The sequence below is a fragment of the Pseudorasbora parva genome, chromosome 1, assembly GCF_024679245.1.
Source record: "Pseudorasbora parva isolate DD20220531a chromosome 1, ASM2467924v1, whole genome shotgun sequence".
NCBI classification, from domain to species: domain Eukaryota; kingdom Metazoa; phylum Chordata; class Actinopteri; order Cypriniformes; family Gobionidae; genus Pseudorasbora; species Pseudorasbora parva.
In genome coordinates, this window is record NC_090172.1 from 11,938,928 (window position 1) to 11,959,824 (window position 20,897).

General features: G+C 38.6%; 2 protein-coding genes across 2 annotated transcripts in view; one reads left to right on the plus strand and one right to left on the minus strand.

The window, feature by feature from the left end:
• LOC137083179 (uncharacterized) overlaps positions 1–20,897 on the minus strand; it is a 172,377-nt gene that overhangs the window by 98,303 nt on the left and 53,177 nt on the right. The gene's annotated exons all lie outside the window — the stretch shown is intronic.
• The window catches only part of smchd1 (structural maintenance of chromosomes flexible hinge domain containing 1), a 106,162-nt gene that overhangs the window by 83,302 nt on the left and 1,963 nt on the right, over positions 1–20,897 (plus strand). Inside the window, exons 40-48 of the mRNA XM_067422933.1 lie at positions 2,222–2,341; positions 2,489–2,574; positions 2,713–2,835; positions 9,962–10,143; positions 14,410–14,519; positions 15,373–15,443; positions 15,525–15,699; positions 16,456–16,614; positions 18,988–19,101. Coding sequence (XP_067279034.1) covers positions 2,222–2,341; positions 2,489–2,574; positions 2,713–2,835; positions 9,962–10,143; positions 14,410–14,519; positions 15,373–15,443; positions 15,525–15,699; positions 16,456–16,614; positions 18,988–19,101 — 1,140 coding nt within the window. The remainder of the gene's footprint in view (positions 1–2,221; positions 2,342–2,488; positions 2,575–2,712; positions 2,836–9,961; positions 10,144–14,409; positions 14,520–15,372; positions 15,444–15,524; positions 15,700–16,455; positions 16,615–18,987; positions 19,102–20,897) is intronic.

Sequence of the window (20,897 nt, forward strand, 5' to 3'; positions counted from 1 at the left end):
ATGGCACATTCAATGGTACAGACGAAACATCAACAATATGATTTACATTGACTGTGGCCTGCTCATACTTTGACTACAAACTTGGTCCTCAAAACATTACGTATTTTGCAATACATGTAATGTTACTGACATTGCACTATTTCTATAAGTAATAAATAGCTAGTAAGATAATATAACAGTTACAGTTATAACGCATTGCACGCTTGCAGCTTGTACAAAACGCTGCCGCAAGGCTATTGATGAATGGTGGGGAAAAGGACCATGTTACTCCCTTATTAGCGTCTCTAGGCTGGCTACCAATACATTTTAGGATACAACATTTTGTACAAACATTACAAACATTTTGTATATGTTTTTAGAGCACTACATGGAATGGCGCCTGAATATTTAGTTGAGCTTAAGCCCTATAGTGCAGGTTTAAGTCTAAGATCAGCAAACAAGTTTCTTGTAACTGTTCCTCGTGCACGTCTCAAAATGGAAGGTGATTGTGCTTTCTCTGTCGCTGGTCCTAGATTATGGAATAGCCTGCCGTTAGATCTTCCATAAATCTAAATGCTTTTAAGGACCACTTCAAATTTTATCTGTACTCTGGCATTTTAGTACATCAGTACATGGATGTTTTTGTATTTTGTCTTGTTGTATTGTTGGTTTCCTTTTAACTTTAATGGACAGCACTTTGTAACTACAGTGGTAGTCTGTAAGGTGCTATATAAATAAATAAACGAACGAACGAGTATGCAAGTAATTATTCTATCGATATGTAATGCTAAATAAAGTTTGCTAGTACATTTCAGCAACATGACAAGCCAGTGAATTAGTCGGTTTCAATAGTTGCTTTGCACAGTGCTTGACATTTTATCTGTATGTTATGCGGCTAGAGTTTTGACACTGAGTCAATAGGCTCCGGTGAGGAATTCACACCCACAGCGACTTCGGGGAATGAAACAAATCAAGCAGGGATACGGTACTTACTTGTCAAGCAGAAATGTGGCTAACTCTGCATCGTTTTTAATCCTTTCATGACACTTAAGTTAGCTGCCTCCACCTCGGAAAAGCAGCTCCTTTCTTTTTGTCTTTTTTATCATTGTCATCTGTCCTTTTCCGTTTACCCGTCTTTATTTTATGAGCAGGTGCCACTCGAGGAATTTGGCAGTTTGGATCGTTTGTCCGTCATAAGCAAAGCTGCGGCACACCAGTGGTCTTGATTTTGAACGCCTGTACGTGCTGTGCACGAGAGGGGGGTCTGATCAGCATGCCCAAGAGCTTGATTGACACTGCTAAGACACTCCTCCTGGCTCTGATTGGTTGTTTCTTACTGGGAGCGGTGTATTCCTGCAAATGGCAATAGGACCACTGGGAGGAGCCAGAGGAGCTTGATTGTGTTTTTTTTTTTTTTTTTTTCACAGATTATCTGTCTCATATTTTACTGTCAGGACATACATTTTTTACAAAAGTTACCTACTGCAGCTTTAAATACCTTTTTTAAATTCATGATCAAATGTAATGACTGGTTTCTTACGAAAAGTAATATTTCTGTTTAATATGTAGATGTGTAGAATTATTACTGCACTGCTTCATAATGTAGAGCTGGATATAAAAGTATATCTAATTTTATTTGCATAAATTCAGTGTGTGCATGTTTGTGTATGTATATATATATATATATATATATATATATATATATATATATATATATATATATATATATATATATATATATATATATATATAGCAGGAGTATACAGCAATACTATATAGCAGGTGTGTTTAATCCTGCTACTGGAGGACCAATGTCCTGCAGAGTTTAGCTCCCTATGCATATTAGAAACTTCCAGGCAGGTGTGTTGAGGGAAGCTGGAGCTAAACTCTGCAGGTCAGTGACCCTTCAGGAGCAGGATTAACACACACTTGCTATATAACAAAAAAAATGTATATATCGTATATATAGAGTTTTTAAACTATAAATAGGCAGCTCTAATCTGCTCAATGCAACTAAGGCAGGAAGCAATCTGTGATGAAACATGATTTTCTGGAAAGCTGCTTTGAACTTGCCTTGAATTTTGTACCAAGAAGATTTCACTGTGGGCAGTGCTACCCATTAGGATTTAAAGTCTCGTTGGAGTGTTTGTATTTACGAGTTGAACACCTTGCCACATAAAGTCATAATTTTGGGAAATTACAACAGTTTTTTTACTACTAATTATATTTTGATCTATTCCAGATGTAGAATATCAGAAAGTCGTTGTGACTCTCAGTAAGAAGAAAGATCACCTTTCCAAAACCATTTTGATGTACCGGGAAATCTTTGAGACCAATGAGCAACTGAAATCTGAACTTGAGTGTAGGCACTTCAATTATTAATTTATGCATTTGTTTTGTATATTTCATTCATTCATGTATGCTTTCATGCATTTATTTATTTATGCATCAATTCATTTTATTCATTATTTAGGTTCAAGATCATATGACTATTTATTTATTTTTACAGGTCAGGTGCGAGATGCATCCAACAAACTAAATGAGCTCAAACCAGAGCTCATGAAAAGTGGCTTAGACATCTCAGAATTTACCACTGTGAGTGTGTACATGCACACACATGAACACTAACATAAAATTATTATTTTTTATTGTTGTTTGGTCTATGTAGAAGCATGCATTTTATTCCAATCATCATAGATGCTTGTTTGTCTCTTTGTTTACATATCTGTCCAGGTATCAGCAATAGATAATTTAATAAATGCCAAGAAAGCAATTTTGACCAAGATGAAGAATCAGCCTAGACGCAAATGTAGCATTCCGGACCCCTTCAAAGGCAGCCCGCAGGTTCTGGGAAAGGTTTGTGTTTGACTTTTCTTACCGTGATCCCATCACAAGTGCACATCCAGGAGTCAGCTGGGTGAAATGACTCTTGAAAAAGATTCATGCTTATTGAAACATCATCACTGGCCTGTTAAAGGAAATTTAAAATTTCCTGATCATTTACCCATCCCCATCTCATCCAAAATATTCATGCCTTTCTTTCTTCCGTCAAAAAGAAATTACGTTTTTTGAGGAAAACATTTCAGGATATTTCTCCACATATCGGTTTTCAATTGCAACCAACAAGGTCCAAATAAATGCAGTTTCAAAGGTCTTCAATAGGGCTTTAGAAACTGCATTTACTTTAACGCATTTACTTTATCACGCGTTTTGAAACTGCATTTACATGATCCCAGACGTGGAATAGGCTCTTATCTAGTGAAACCATCTGTCATTTTCTTAAAACAATAATTAAACAAAACATTTATATTAGTGTTGGCCCGTTATTGGCGTTAACGTGCTGCGTTAAAGGGTTAGTTCACCCAGAAATGAAATTTATGTCATTAATGACACCCTAATGTCGTTCCTCACTCGTAAGACCTCCGTTCATCATCGAAACACAGTTTGAGATATTTTATATTTTAGTCCCAGAGCATATGCAGTCTAGGCACACTATACTGTCCATGTCCAGAAAGCTAATAAAAACATCATCAAAGTAGTCCATATGTGACATCAGTTAGAATCTCTTGAAGCATCGAAATACATTTTGTTCCAAAAATAACAAAAACTACAACTTTATTCAGCATTGTCTTCTCTTCCGTGTTCTTCCAAAAAGATTCAAACCGTTCATGAATCAGTGAATCGATCAATGTCACGTGACTTCAGCATAACTGTCACGTATCCCGTTTTGGCCGGGAAAGTCCCATATTTTACCATCCTTTCCCGCCGGCCTCCCATATTAGTATTTTCCTTTAAATATCCTGTATTTTAACCTGCGTTATTAAAAAAAAAAGAATACCGGAGGAAAAAACAAAAACATTTCCAATCTAAGCTCTGTAACTAGCCTCGGGATAACTGCCATCTGCAATAGCCTACAGTACTGTAGGTGGCCATTGTCGCAAGGTTAGTAAGACGGAAGGCACTTCTGCCAAAAAACGAAACCCTTGTATAAATACCGTCATCAATGGGACAGCGAATGTCATTTTCTGTAGAGGAGCAGGTTGGGGACTGTCACGCGTTTTGTACATTTTGTAACTGCGCCCTCAGCGTCTCACATCCGCATCATGTGCGACAGTGGAAGATCTTTTAAAGTGACAGAAAACCATTTATAATGACAATGTAAAGAATAAAAGTAATTGCTCTGCTCTTGACTAAATAACTTCAGTACCTTTAATAAGGATTAATCTATATATAATTCCTAACTTTTGCAGTGCAAACTGATAACAATTTACAGTGCCTTGCGAAAGTATTCGGCCCCCTTGAACTTTGCGACCTTTTGCCACATTTCAGGCTTCAAACATAATGATATGAAACTGTAATTTTTTGTGAAGAATCAACAACAAGTGGGACCCAATCATGAACTGGAACCAAATTTATTGGATATTTCAAACTTTTTTAACAACTCAAAAACTGAAAAATTGGGCGTGCAAAATTATTCGGCCCCTTTACTTTCAGTGCAGCAAACTCTCTCCTGAAGTTCAGTGAGGATCTCTGAATGATCCAATGTTGACCTAAATGACTAATGATGATAAATAGAATCTACCTGTGTGTAATCAAGTCTCCGTATAAATGCACCTGCACTGTGATAGTCTCAGAGGTCCGTTTAAAGCGCAGAGAGCATCATGAAGAACAAGGAACACACCAGGCAGGTCCGAGATACTGTTGTGGAGAAGTTTAAAGCCGGATTTGGATACAAAAAGATTTCCCAAGCTTTAAACATCCCAAGGAGCACTGTGTAAGCGATAATATTGAAATGGAAGGAGTATCAGACCACTGCAAATCTACCTAGACCTGGCCGTCCCTCTAAACTTTCAGCTCATACAAGAAGACTGATCAGAGATGAAGCCAAGACGCCCATGATCACTCTGGATGAACTGCAGAGATCTACAGCTGAGGTGGGAGACTCTGTCCATAGGACGACAATCAGTCGTATACTGCACAAATCTGGCCTTTCTGGAAGAGTGGCAAGAAGAAAAAAGTGTCGTTTAAAGTTTGCCACAAGCCACCTGGGAGACACACCAAACATGTGGAAGGAGGTGCTCTGGTCAGATGAAACCAAAATTTAACTTTTTGGCAACAATGCAAAACGTTATGTTTGGCGTAAAAGCAACACAGCTCATCACCTTGAACACACCATCCCCACTTTCAAACATGGTGGTGGCAGCATCATGGTTTGGGCCTGTTTTTCTTCAGCAGCGACAGGGAAGATGGTTAAAATTGATGGGAAGATGAATGGAGCCAAATACAGAAAACCTGATGGAGTCTGCAAAAGAACTGAGACTTGGATGGAGATTTGTCTTCCAACAAGACAATGATCCAAAACATAAAGCAAAATCTACAACGGAATGGTTCAAAAATAAACATTATCCAGGTGTTAGAATGGCCAAGTCAAAGTCCAGACCTGAATCCAATCGAGAATCTGTGGAAAGAACTGAAAACTGGAATGTACAAAATTTTCAGTCTCTCGATGTGCAAAACTAATAGAGACGTACCCCAAGCGACTTACAGCTGTAATCGCAGCAAAAGGTGGCGCTACAAAGTATTAACTTAAGGGGGCCGAATAATTTTGCACGCCCAATTTTCCGTTTTTGATTTGTTAAAAAAGTTTGAAATATCTAATAAATTTTGTTCCACTTCATGATTGTGTCCCACTTGTTGTTGATTCTTCACAAAAAAATTGTTTTATATCTTTATGTTTGAAGCCTGAAATGTGGCAAAAGGTCACAAAGTTCAAGGGGGCCGAATACTTTCGCAAGGCACTGTATGTATATTTTCTACTTGTGTCATACATAACTGTGTTCCGATGATGAACGGAGGTCTTAAAGGTGAGGAACGCCTTTAGGGTCATGAATGACATAAATTTAATTTTTAAGTGAACTAACCCTTTAACGTGAGACTCTTATCGGGCGATTAAAAAAAATTATGCTGTTAATCTATTCTCAAAGTTGAGTTGGGAGCTGGGTATATACCAGCGTTTCCCAACCGGCGTGCCATCTGACGAGAGCAGGGGTGCCGTGCAAAAGGTACACTTACACCGCGGTTCATCTCACATCTGATGACGCATATTTAATATGGGTTGTAACTTGCAAATAATGCTTTATATACGTTTCTGTCGATGGATACACGTGCTGGCTTCTCAGTGATACATTACAACAGCAATAATAAAAGAAAAATGTGGGCAAAGCCCTTTGTAAACTGTTCACTGCATGTAAAAGTGCTGCCATATGTCCGAATATGACCGGACATTTCTCCGTCATCACCATATTATCATCATATTGCGTGTAGAGCCAGAAGATGCGAATGAGAACTCACGCGCACTGTGAGAAGATCTGTCTCTGCACTCGTCCCAAAGCGCTCACTCGTCTCACAGCGCCCAAATATTGAGTTATCTTTCAAGTCTTGCGCTTGAACGGACAAACTCACACAGAAAGTATGCTTGACTTGAAAGTCAAGTCGTCATTAATAAACAAATAACCATGAGCCTCGAGCTGAGACTCGAACTCGGGTCTTCTTTGCACAGGACCGCTATGGCATATGAAACAGCGCTGCCCATAAGGTTATTAATCCTGCATAACAGCTTTTGTATCAGTTCTTTTTATCTAATGGTCGTTCTATATCACAGATTTCTGCTCGTTCTGAATAAGATACAGATAAAGTAGCACAATAAAGATTACATGTATATGTGAATACATTAGTGAGTGATTGCGTGTGAATTTATTCTACCTGCCAGCTTCTAATAAAGTTGCACATAAGAACATTTTTATTTTTATTTATTTTTATTTTCATACATACAAGAAATATATGCTAGAACTTTTCAGTTTCTAAGCTATTTTATTGATAAATCGCAGAACAGTGTTGACAATACATTTCTGCGCTACTAAATGGTTTTGTGTGAGGCACACGCGATCTCTGTGTGATGTGCGATCGGCTATGTGTGTGCGTTGCAATGCAGCACGCATTAGTTTAGCACGATGATTAACTTACGTGTACTAGGGCTGCACGTTTTCAAGTTTTTCATTAACCGTTAACCGAGGCCCTTAGCGGTTAATACTCGGTTAACCATAGTGTGCGTCAGGGTTATTTTTAGCTTATTAATTTGACGACCACCATCTCCGTAGTGAACGCGCCTATATAGAGAAATGCACATCATGGATTACACAATCAGAGAGTAGCCTATTTCTTTTCGTTTTAAATTGTTAAACGACATTTCAAGTTTCTTAAGATCTATTTCATGTCTGCAAGGCGTACGCTGAGTTTCGTTAAATTAGGATGAGATGCGCTCCAGTTCACGAGCAATGCGAGTGGCTGCGAGGGCGCCTGCATGATTAGAGCATGTAACGTTAGTAAAATATGCAGCCGAGAATGATTCACACAGACACAGCGTTTGACTCGCGCGGCTGAGCCTCTCCCGGCAGAGAGTTCAAGAATCTGTGGACTCGTCCCTTCAGCTCTGGCCATCTTGCTTTCAGTCCGCGATTAGCTTTTTTGTTTTCTTCATTACAGTTAAAGTAACGTCTGCTTTTCTCTAGTCATTCACAAGTTTCTCACTTCAAACTTTCTTTCTTCTGCTCCGTTATGCACAGCGCGCGCGGCTCGCGCTCTGCTTCTGCCCTAATGTGACTTTTAGTCCAGTGCGACGTATGTTATTTTCCTCTTCATGACGCATATTTTGACTGATGCGACTCATACTCCGGAGCAACTTATAGCCTGAAAAATGCGGTAAGCACTGCATTGCAATACTTGCATTTCGCCCCGTCACTCTCATTTTTAAAGTGCTCCCACGCTTTCTTTGCCCGCTTCATTGCCCGCTTAGAAAGCTGGTCATGACTTCCTTCTTGTGGATATTACAAATGTCTGGGAGCGCTCTGGCGGTCTCTAGGGGTGCAAACATATATTACAACTAAATTCAAGGCACGTCATTGACGCCACTTAACCGAGCAAAATGTTTCACTTGGTTACGCAATTTTTAACGGTTAATCGGTCAATCGGTTAACCATGGACACCCCTAACGTGTACAAATAAGTATGCATTCTCCCGATCAATTTTGAGCATCCAGATGGTATAATCAAACATGTCTTTTTGGAGAGCTCTTGAAGTATGCATTTATTTGTCATTTTTAACTGTTGAAAACAGAGCCTGCGTCAGAAAATTGCTTATCCTGTTGCCCCATCAATAAAGTCGACTAGTCGGTGCAACCCCTAATCTGTATATGCCTTAAATGAACTATATAGAGTCGACAACGCATATCCCTGCATTAGGTCTTAAGGAGGCAGTAGCCTTTACTGCTGTCAGTCAAGCAAAAGATCACTCAATGCTCTTCATTGAATAGCTTGTGTACGTTTAATAAGGATTAATCTTTAATTTAAACAGTGAAATATACAATTATTTTACATTTGATTACTTTATTCAGTTTCTCTACCTTAAAACTAATGTTAGACCCACCTGAAAAACCTGAAAAGCATTGTTTGTTTTATTCGTATCTTTGCTCAATAGTATTTATTTGTGCTACTGCTTGTATTTAAGTTATTTGTTCTTATTTTCTTTATTTTTATTTGACAGTAGTCCTTTTTTCCCTGAACATAGTAAATACAGAACCTTACCTTAACCGCGAACCTAAAACCGCGATACAAACCAAACTGTGAGCAATCTGTACCGTTACACCCCTAGTGTAACGTATGTGAGAGGGTTAGCACACACATTCTGAAAGCCTAAAATTAATCTAGATTAAAACAATTAATCTATGCCCACCTCTAATTTATACACTTGTTCACCTCAAATGCATGACCCCTGTGCTCTGCTTTTGCGTGACGTATGATGCCATCGTGTCGGAAAGGTTACTCAAGTGGAAGTAGCAACCCCGTGTTAAAACGAACATGCAAAGACTATATCAAACGCCCTTTACAAAAATAAAGGTAAAACACTTGACGGACAATTTTGAAGTTGAAGGAGATCATGAGAGTGTGATGAGGTTGTTGTTGTTTTTTTAATCGGCACTGGGTCGATACTTTCACCTACATCACGGACATGACCTTTGTTTATGGAGATAATGGGACGTTGACATTTCAGTGTATTACTAATATATTAACTAGTAACTTGACAACCAGTTACTAAGGATCTCTTTGATAATTTTGATATGCTATTTTTTTTTTTAAAGATAACCTGACAGATTTGTAAATCTTTAGCATATTAGTTAATCATTTATGAACGTATGGTCATGATTAAGTTAGTTATTAGTTATCATTAGTTTATCATTATCTAATCACTTGTAAATAATTAATATTGAATCTACAAAACATAAAAAAAAGTAACATAATGATTAAAAATGTATGAAATGCAGTCATATTTTGTAAATATTTAGCTTATCATTAACTAATCAATTGTAAATTACTTATAACTGAATCTACAAAATATGTGCAAACTAACATCACTTATGAATCATTTATGAACGCATAGTCATGTTTTAAAAATTAGTTAATCATTTACTAATCACTTATAAATGACTTACAACTAAACGTTATTATAAAGCGTTACCAAAATGGGGAAATGTATGAAAGGAAGGTGCTTGAAGCAAATTAAGTTTTGTGTTTTAGGTTTTTTGTTTTGTGGGGATGGGGCTATAATGCCTATCTTACCATCAGCTAATTATTGAAAAATACTACACATTTCTGATGTTTTTTTCTTTTTTGATTAGTCGGAACATTCAACAGCCCTTCATCAACACACAGCCCACATCTAATTGTTTTTAATCAATGCGCAAATCGTAAAAAATAAATTTGAAAAAAACCTGATGAACACTACCTGTGTCTAATTGGGAGGCACCGGTACCCAACCACCCTCTACCCAAGCCTAGATCTGGCCCTGGACATTTATCCAAAAAATCACTGAACCGCTGTCAAAAGACATTTCAGTTCATGTGATTGTTTGTTTGGTTTATGATTTGTAGGTAGCTCATCTGGCATATGTGGAGCAGGATGATGCCGCAAAGGTGATCTCTTGGCATCTCCTGGGTGACATGGACTGTGTGGTTACTGAAACAACATCTGCTGCCAAGAAAATCTATGATGATACACAAGGACGACAACAAGTCATACCCCTTGAGACAGTCTTCTGGAGACCAAATGACAGGTACACATACATACAGTCTCAAATATCCATATATTTTCAGATACTTAGTGTTTTGAGTAGGGCTGCCTAACTAACTAAAGATTGTTCTACTAGACTAGCTGATTTAAGCCATTAGTTGACTAGTTGGACACTTATGATATTAAAGTTTCTGCCAATCTCATGTTAATCTTGAGTACTAATAGAGTAGTAATTTATCCTTCATATCGCTGAAGAGTATTTAGTTTTATCATATTTATAAAAGACACATGCGCTGGATCAATTCTTTCCCTGTTTGTGTTGTTGACATTGTGCCAATTGCCAAAAAAACAGACATTTGATGCAGTTTCACTCGCTGCCCGCAGTTTCTACTTGTGACCGGGAACAAAAAACACTTGCGGAACTCTGTTGCCGCTCCATAAAAACAACTGCATCCACTGTTTCATTTCATTTCATTTTTCAACATATGAGGTTAATATATAAGTTAATAAACAATATGAGTTCCCCTAGCCTGAATATTGTCCCCAAGTGGCTAGAAAATTTGATCGGTGTAAACCAAGTTCTGGATGTCTCTCTCTGGCTTTGAGAAATTGAGAGCCCAGACGAGCTGATCTTGAATTCTCCTGTTGTGACGTCATACCAGGAAAGGTTATTTGCCCGCCCAGAAAATTAGTAGAGAATAGATTCAGTTTATCAGTCATGATGTCAGCAAAGGCTTTACCATATGGATTCAACAGCACTGCCACAAACAGTGAGTAACAGTGTTCATTAATGCATGATCTGGGATCTGCGTTGCAGGAAGAGAGATTTGGTCAGCCAGCCGCTAGAGCAAGTTACCCGTACTACTTACTTTACACAGAAGCCGACATCTGCCTCTTCCTGTTTACGGAGTCAGAGTGAGGAGATTCAAGAAAATGGCGGCGAATATATATCCAGCACCTTCATGCTTAAAAGCAGATGTGGGGTTTAACCTGTCATTCGCGTCGTCTCATTCGCACGATTCGCACCACAAATGCACTACAGCTAAAGCCACTAGTCTGACCATGTTATATTTCAATGATGAGTCAAAAACTGAGGATTTTATTATAGGGCTGTCCTCGACTAAGGATTTAGACATTCGAAATCAGAATTGTCGATTCTCTCTATGGTCCACTGATAGTCGAATCATCTATGTGTGTGTGAATGGGTTGGGAGGGGCACAACACTTGTCAGCAGAAGGGTAAAACTATTTTTATTTTCCTTTACACTCTTCACACAGCAACTACTTTTAATAAAGCGACCAAAACTGCCTGCCAACTGACAAACGAACTGACAATGGCTTTCTTATTTAGGTTTAAATAGCCTAAAAGGTAATGTGGTGGATAAACATTAATAAACCGTTTTCTCATAACATGTTAAAGCCGCGATCGAAATACAGAACATCACAGAACATTTTGATAAATAAACCTAAAAAAAATACCTGCTTAGAGAGGAAAAGAACACTTTTAGTGCGTTTACAAGCACGTTCTTAAGCCGATTGTGCCTAAAGGGATGAAGGATGCGAAGCTCAGCCCCACGCCTCAGGATCTCACACCGCCACCTGACGCGCACATATACATGCGAGCTCAATTTTGAATTGACTGACAGATGAGCTGCACGAAAGCGCTCTGTGGTGCGGCAGGATTTTAAACAACTTCCTGAGTGGCCGCGGACAGGCACTGAATTCTGCCTTCAGTGTGTACACTCATTGAACGTGTTCTAATTTTAAAGGCGTGGTGCTAAGCTCAGCGCCCTTAAAGGGGTCGCACATCGTATTCAGCTCAGCGCCGCGACGCGTCTTTAAAATATTGAGCACCCCCATATTGCCAAAATGGTATGATCCTCATTTCATAACACCCGCGAAGATTCGACCGTGAGATTGGTGGTCGAATCAGGCTCCGCATATCGATGCATCGAATCTTCGACTATTCGGGGTCACCCCTATTTTATTAAATGTTTTACAAGGTCATGTCATGAGATTTTATTGCATTGTAATTACTAACGACTCTATTCCAACCTCATTTCTTTTATCAAACTTCTCACTTCACCTTCTCTGAGACTCTATCAAATGCCTTTCTTGCAAATAAACATTTAGGTAGTTTTACATTTCAAAAATGTTCATAAAAATAAAGTATTTGCTCAGTGGCAGGTGTTAGCTTGGCACACCAGCAAAACAACAATTTATAAGATTAAAATCATGTTTTATTCTAAGCTTAGTTCATATCACTTTATACTTCATAAGTCGAGTGTTTTACATAACCTTCTGTGATCTCGTGACTTTGGGTCAAAATATCTGATAGAAAATACACAATGATAAAAATGTCGAATAGCATTGCATTATAAATATAATCTATAATGAAAACACCCAACATTGGATGAAGAACACAGACCAACCATATATTGTCGCGATTGTGTTTATTGTCTTCTTTCTGCATGTTATAGCTATCTCTGGAAGGTTTGGGATGGTTATAGGGATGGTTTGTCTCTTATTCTTCATGAGTGCCATATATGGACTGAATGTGCAGAGCACAGGTCGCCAGTGGCCTCAGGCTGCCAGTATGAACTGAAAACACAGCACATCACAGAGTAAAGCGCTCATAATGATACATCTGTGGATTTTGGGTAAAGATGGAATAAATAATACAATTGGATGGCGCCTTGATTTTCACTAACAGTATATCGCTGCTCATAAAAAATAATCTTGCTCCGGGTCTATCGGGTCCTTTAACCTGTTGCATTCAAACATTTGTATTAAAGCCACCATTTAAATGTCATTAAAATGTTAAAATAAAAAAGGTCTTATGTGCAACTTAATTAGGCTTTTTTTTGTTTCATTTATTTAAATTTTTCACCTATATCAGGGGTCTCAAACTCGCGGCCCCCCACCCACTTGACATCAAAGTTTAGTGTTGGTGCGGCCCGCGCGTTATTCCTAAAAGCATCTTTTTGGGGAGTCGTTGGGTGTGCTGCACTTGCCATGCTTTCTGCCTCACTTCGTGTGTGTGTGTATGAGAGAGTTAGCTCGGCCCTCCCTCATGCAGTATAATTGGTTGACACAGCGTGATTGACAGGAACAGAATTTGAGGCTGATCAGACAGTGGAAACGAATGTGGTCTTAAACAGCGCTCAGATGGCCAATCAAATCAAAGTAGGCGGATTTACATTCTCTTTTGGCTCATGCAGTCTACACACACACACACACACACACACACACACACAGGCGAGTGCGCCAATCTATCCCTTAATGCCGTTGTGGAGAGAGGCTATTCTTTCCGGTGAAATCAAAAAAACAAAATGCACTTACACTAATGCTCACAAAATGCAACGTGTCCATGCCTTTAAGGGTACTTTTGCAGTTGGTTCTGTTCGAGGTCGGATCACGTTCTCACCACAAACGAACCGCTCCAGAGTTCGTTTGAAAGCGTACCGAGACCACCTCTTCAAGGAGGTCTCGGTATGCTTGTTTGGTCCGCTTTTGGTGCGCACCAGAGTGCGATTGCTGCTTTCAGACCTGACCAAACGAACCGTACCAAAGAGGGAAACGAACTCTAGTACGATTCAACCGAACTAAATGAGGCAGGTGTGAAAGCACACTAATATACAATCATTGATGAATATCTTTGAGTTTAATGAAGAAAAAAACGATTTGAGAGTTGATTAGAACTAGGAACATTTGAGATGATTTACTAAAAGTATTAGACCACTGAGGAACTCAAATATAATCAGTGGATGTACGTATTTATTCACTCATGCGAAGAATCTCGCGACTAATAATATATTTGATGCAAATTAATGCAAATATTGTTTGCAAATAGTCCCACATAGATTATTTCCCAATAAATTAATTTATTATTTCAGTATTATGTAATGATTTAATTTCTATAGACTATTTTTTTTTAAAGTCGAGTAGGCAAGAGAAGCATATATGAACCATTCATGTTCAGAAAGGAAGGTTAAAATTCTGAATAAGAGTTCATGTTGAATAACTGTTAATAATAAAGATGGAGAAGATTGGATCAGTTGTACTCTTGTTTTGTTTTTTGTTTTTTTGTGGAATATTTGATGCGGCCCAGCCTAACCCAGAGTCTACCTCCAGCAGCCCTATGGAAATGGAGTTTGAGAAGATTGGTTCAGTTGTGCTCTTGAGATTTTTTTTATTTATTCTTTATAACTAGTGAAGATAAAGATCTCAAACAATCTCACAGAGCTCCCATGGCACTTTCATATGCTGTTTTTTTTTTTTTCATGGATTCTTTTTATTGTGTGTTTTAGGCCACTGCCTCACATCAGGAATGGCTCGTCTCTCTTCCGTCCACTTGGTAATCCTGTGTTTGTCAAAGATCTGCTCATTTTTCCTCAGCATGTAGAAAGCTGCAATAAAGGCAAGTCTTTCACACTCAGTGAACAACAGCATATTTACACTATGGTATACCCAGAGTTCTTGCCTAATCACAACTAATGAAATCATTTAAAACTTGATTCTATTATTTATAATACATATTTTGACACTTACTGGGCAACCAAAGTATGGCAACTGTCATACCCTTACACCCTGCTGCACTTCCAAAACAATTCCATCCGTTACTAACCAAAGCCAATTTTCACTCGTGTATTTCACTTTGAGTATTAATCTTGGGTCCTGTTTGTACTGATGGGATGCAAAATAGATTTTCCAGAAAATAACCCATGATTAACTAATTAATAGATTCATTAGCATTTGAGGTAAAATAATTAGAGCCTAAATGACCTGTTTGAATGGGTATTTGGAGCTTGAGGGCAACACTAGTCCCTGAGTAGCTTTACATGCATTGTGTGTAATAAAATGTTGCCTGTTGGGAGAGGGGAGTGTTGAGTGTTTTGTCATAACTTTGTATAGTTTTGAATTCGTGAACATTGTTCTTTCAGTTTTAAATCTTTCCAGAATACTGTCATATTAATGTGTCATGGAATGATGTAATGACATTTTCACATCACATCTTGGCATAGAGACTATGTTGGCAGTATTGCAGTATCGTTTGTGTGTTTGTGTGTGTGTGTGTGTGTGTGTGTGTGTGTGTGTGTGTGTGTGTGTGTGTGTGTGTGTGTGTGTGTGTGTGTGTGTGTGTGTGTGCGCAATCATTTACCTAAATCATTTGGCAGCCTGTAGATGTTGGCATGTATTATTTAAAACTTAAATGTGATGAGGGTAAACATAATCAAATAGTGAAGCTATTGCTGTGCTCTAAATCTTTTCAGTTTTTGCAACCCTTCTTGGAGACACCATTCTAATTGATGATTTGGATTCTGCTAATCACTATCGTCGGGGGGTAAGAGACAGAGAGTGTGTTTGTGTTAAAAAAAATCTTCAAATATTTACCACAAAATGTATAAACTTGAATATTTGGTAGGTGGTTCAGAATAAGATGCAGTGCCCCACACTCCTAACGCGTCAAGGGGAACGGATACGCAGCAATGGGAAGTTTGGTGGGCTGCAAAACAAGGCTCCATCTATTGAGAAACTTCGCGGACAAGTTTTTGGAGCACCATTACCCAAAGAGTACTACCATACAAGTCTTCAGATAGGTAACAACCATGCATTCTCTCTTGGTGCGGTGGAAGATAGACAATTTTTACTGTACTCTACTTAGTTTGTCAAACAGTTAAACCAAAAATGAAAGTTATTTAGTTAATGGTTAACTTTAATAGTTAATGGTTTATTTTATGGTTTCAGAATAATGTTGGAATGCATACATTACTCTTATGGTACTTAAGGCAGGACACTCCAGGGAAAACCATCCTTTTTTTTTTTTATGAACTGGTCAGTTTTTAAATTTTGGGTTATTTTGCTTCCATATTTTAGACTTGTGGAAAGAACAGGTGTTTATTTTAATAAACTTTATCTATTTCGGACTGATTTCAATTACAATTATCTTTTAACAGCTGTTTTCTCAAAATTAGATTTTTTTTTGTTCTCCACCTTAACCAGAAATATCTATTTCAATAGCTCTAACATGGCAAAAATGTCCATAATTGAAGATTAATAAAAAGAGATCCCAAATCTCTCCTGTGAAAACTCTAATATGACAAAAAATATATATAACTTAGAAGCTGACTTTATTCAATGTTCAGATTTCTGTTTTGGAAATATATGCAAATGGTGCATATTTAATTACATAATTCCTCATTTGCATATTTAAAACAAACATTTTCTGAAAATCATAGTATTAACCCTATTAACCTGTGGTTTCTTTCCATAAAAAATGCTTTTGTGAGAGATCTCATATTAATGGATGAAAACTGAATGTAATCTGTCTCTTATATTTGAATGTTTATTCACAGATTTACTACAGCAGTACTTTGTTGCAATGCAGAAGGCCTCTGGCGTCCAGACTGAGTATAGTGGTTTTTTGCAGTACCTGCAGAGTCCGCCGATGAAACAGAAACGACAAGAGTTACAGCAGCAAGAGGATGAGTTAAGAGAACTTGAGAAAACCCTTGGTAGGTGATTTTGTCATTGTAGATTGTTATTTCTCATGCACCGCATGCTTGTAATGCAGAAATGCATATTTCAGTATTGAGTTTACATGAAGCAACTAGAAGCCTCAGTACATTGTTACATGATCATTTAATTCAGGTCTGAGAAAAAACCTGCTCTGCCATGGAAACCCATTCCATGACACTCTCTACGCACTGATTTTGAGCAATCTGAAGGCCCCACAAAGTTGCTGTAGCTATCGACTCTGCAGAAAGTTGGTGACTTCTGCGCAATGTGTGCCTCAGCATGCACAATTGTATTTTATTTTTCAATTTGACAGGGTTGATGCATTGATCATTTCATGTAAATTTTGTCACATATTTTGCATTCAGTTTTAAGGAAATGGTAACTCTGGTTTAAATTTCATTTTTGTCATTTGATTTATTTACAATTGGCAGAAAAGGGATTCCATAATGGAGTAGATTTAAAAATGTAAAAAAAAATTGTAAACGTGTGCAGCCTAACAAAATGTAAAAAAAAAAAAAAAATTAGGGGTCTAAATACTTTTTCTTTTTGTGTACTTTCAGCTAATTTGATGCTTTAATGCCAATAATGATTGATAATGTAAAATGATAGGTCATGATTTGAAATAGTTTTGAGTGAAATAATGGCCTCATCTCAGCTTTGCAGGAAATGTCACTGAACAAGATTTAGATGCTAAACAAAAAAAAGCATGAAAAGCATAGCAAACCAGCATAGATGGTGTAGTACACATGACCATTCCCAGCTTTTTTTCCTTGTTCGTCTCTTGCTGCTGCTCATAGGAAATGTAGTTTGTTTCAAATGTCAACAGAGCTCAACTGCACTGTGTTATCAAGTCTGCGGTCATGATTATGCATGATGTGAAAATCAGTAACAATTCTAAAGAACCATTTAGAATTTAACTTTGTCTTGGCTTCTTTAAGCACATTTTTTTTATCCTGTCAGTTTTCATTTTAGCTGTCATGCAGTGTGATTAGAATCTTATTAAGCAAATTAAACTTATTTAAAGGTCCTGTGGCATGGATTGTTTTATTATTTTATAATGTTTCCTGGGGTGTGCTTATATTGTTGGTATGGTTTTACATCAAAAAATGTCATAATTTAGAAATAAAAGGCTTTTTTTTTCTATACTGATATTATCCCTCTGTCTGGAATGCTCTGTTTCAACGGGTGTGTCTGCTGTGAGTCTTCAGTGAAAACACCCACTGTTGTGATTGGCTGACATCTTTGCAGTCGAGAGAGCGAGACGGAGCTGGGGAAAGATTGCTGAGGAATATGGTGTTATTTTCCTGTCAAATGTCGAGAGCGCATTATTGTAGCGCGAAAGTACATTAATATAGTGCGCGAGCGTGAATCTCTCTGCTCGCACGCGGAATATGTGCGAGAGACTTTACTGGTATAAAGTCATAAGAGGAGAATTCAAGATCAGCTCGTCTGGGCTCTCATTTTCTTAAAGGCAGAGAAAGACACCCAGAACTTGGTTTACACCAATCAACATTTCTAGCCACTTGGGGACAACATTTAGGCTAGGGGAACTCATATTAATGTTGAAAAACCTCATAAAATAAAATGTTCATGCCATGGGACCTTTGAACTGTTATTAAACTACAATGTATTCACCTTAAGCCGGGTGCACACTGTGCGATTTTGGCCACGATTTGGCCAACTGAGACAAATTTAGGAAATCCTAAAAGATTCCTTAGATCCTAGGCTAAAATCTGACGTCTTTGGTCGTTAGTTTGACATGTTCACCGGCAGCCGATTAATGAGCGCTGCGATCAAATTTTACCTCAGACGAAATTCTGGCAGTGTCAGAAGATTTGGCACACAATCCTGCAGTGTGACTTCTCCTACGACAACAGTCAAATATGTCGGTTTTTCAAGACAAACTATGACCAAAACGAGAGCTAGAGATTTATTTGTAGCCAGCATTTCAGTCCCGCGTGTAATGCAGCTCACTGTCACTGAACGCGTCTTTCATTGATGATATAAAGCTCCGGGTGAGATTTCTTGGGCGCGTCCGTTTTTAGCGCGCCTAAACTATCGTGCAGTCTGACATTAATGCCAACTGAGATCTTACAGTGTGACACGGGGATCATGTTCGTACAGTCTGACAAGGGACATTCGCAAAGGATTTTGAAAATTCGCACAGTGTGCAGGACCCATTAGTGAAAAAAATGTTGTGCCTTAGTAATAGCAATACATGTTCCATCAAATGAGGAAAATAAATTCCTTAACCTTCTATGCATTCAGTAATTTCTGTAATTTTTGAATGCTGACAAATGTAGACTGAAGTGTGTGTGTGTGTGTGTGTGTGTGTCTGTCTGTCTGTCTGTCTGTCTGTCTGTCTGCAGCCAGAACACCTGAAAAAACGTTGCTTGCTGTAAGAGTGAAACGAAGCCTTCAACCTGAAACGCCCGAGTCCCCAGTCCCTCCTAAACGGACCCGTCGTAAACCTTGCAAACTGGGTAAATCAATGGTCATCTAAAGTGTTTTCTTTATAAGTTTCACACATAGTGTGTTTTCAGTCCTGTGTGGTGCAGAAGCAGCATGCTCATTGTGCTTTCACATAAGATGCGTTTGCAGTGTGCAGCTGATCCACGGCTTCTGTATAATGTTTTCCTCATGTCAAATACAAATACATTCAGGGGAGCATCTTAGCCGAAAGTAGCAATCAAGTGACCTATACTATTTATTACCTAAGAAACAAGGCAACATGGGTGACTAGTCTGAATGTGGAATTGAGACTAGTCACAAATTATTTGACCTGCAGTATTTCTTTTGTAAAATTTGCCAAGGAAAAAGGGGGTAGCTTGGCTGTTGGTGTGTACATGAAAATGTTTATGAAAGATTGTAATACTGTACTATGTTGCTCTAAACAACTTTTTTTTATCGCCACCCACCAACTTCATGTCAGTTTCGGATTGTGTGTTAATACATTGCAACCAGGCCATATGGATTGCAGCCACAGTGGTCATGGAAACAAAAAAATCAGGATTTGGAGGAGCTATAGAGAAAGACTTTTGGTTGGCCTCAAAGAGGTTCTGGCAAATCAAATCAGTCAAGCAAATTACACGGCTTAGGCAAGAGAAGCATGGGCTGTTCCAGGTTGATGTAAGTCAGGATGGGCTCTTACTGACCTCACTTGGCAATTAGTCTGGAGGTGGAAGTGACACTTTGAGGATCTTCAGAACCCTGAGTACGTGGCCTCACAAGAAGAGGCAGGGTTGGAAGACTTGGGGAGAGTTATTTCCCATTTCCCTGCCAAAAGTTACTACGGGTAATCAAAAACTCCAAAATAGCAAGGTGCCGGGGGTCGACTAGATTCATTCTGAAATACACAAGGCCCCGGATGTGGTTACACTGTCTTGGCTGACATGTCTGCATGGGAATCATGGACAGCACTTGGCTATGGGCAGACAGGTGTGGTGGTTCCCGGAGGGCGTATTCCATTATCAAGAGATCACACATAGCCAACCTGGGAAAACCTATGTCAGAATACTGGAAAGGAGAATCCGTCCAATTGTCAAATCTCAGCTGGAGGATTAAAAAATCTCCGTCCTGTACGTGAAATAGTGGACTAGCTTTTTACCCTTGCAAACATCCTGGAGCGGGCATGGCCCGGACATTCACTCTTTAGGAGAGCTGGAAAATGTGCAAAGCATCTCATCATAGGCTTCTCTGCTCTTCTCTATTTCCACCTAAATTTCTAACATGTGGTTGCACTTTGCCTCCTTCTTCCATCTCATCCAGCCACTATTGGTTCTCAGAAGGATTTATGAGGTCATTGTGATTATCGGATGCATACTGCTGTGACCACAGAGGCCACATTCAGAACTCAATAGTACTCGCCATCTGGATGGTAAAATACCCGAGGTACACTCGACAACCATCTTTGACCAAGACAGTCTATGATCAAAACTTTCATCTCCATTGTGGAATTTAAAAATATATATTGTTAAACCAGTGAACATGAGTATTAGGAAGATTGGGAATCAGAATTATGCCAACTAAGTAGACTGTACAGTCCCCTTACTGCTATATAGAAGCCTGCAACACCAACACCAGAAGGTCAAATATTTTCTACCCCCACACCACCTCTGGGCACCTCCATTCCTCCATTATCAGCACAAATAGCAGATACCCCTGTCAAACATCCCAGAGTGCAGGCACTAATGACTAAAGGTTGACAGAGACCGAAAAGGAGAAGCTTTATATTACCAAATCCAGCAGACATACAGCTACTATAACCAACGCCACAACC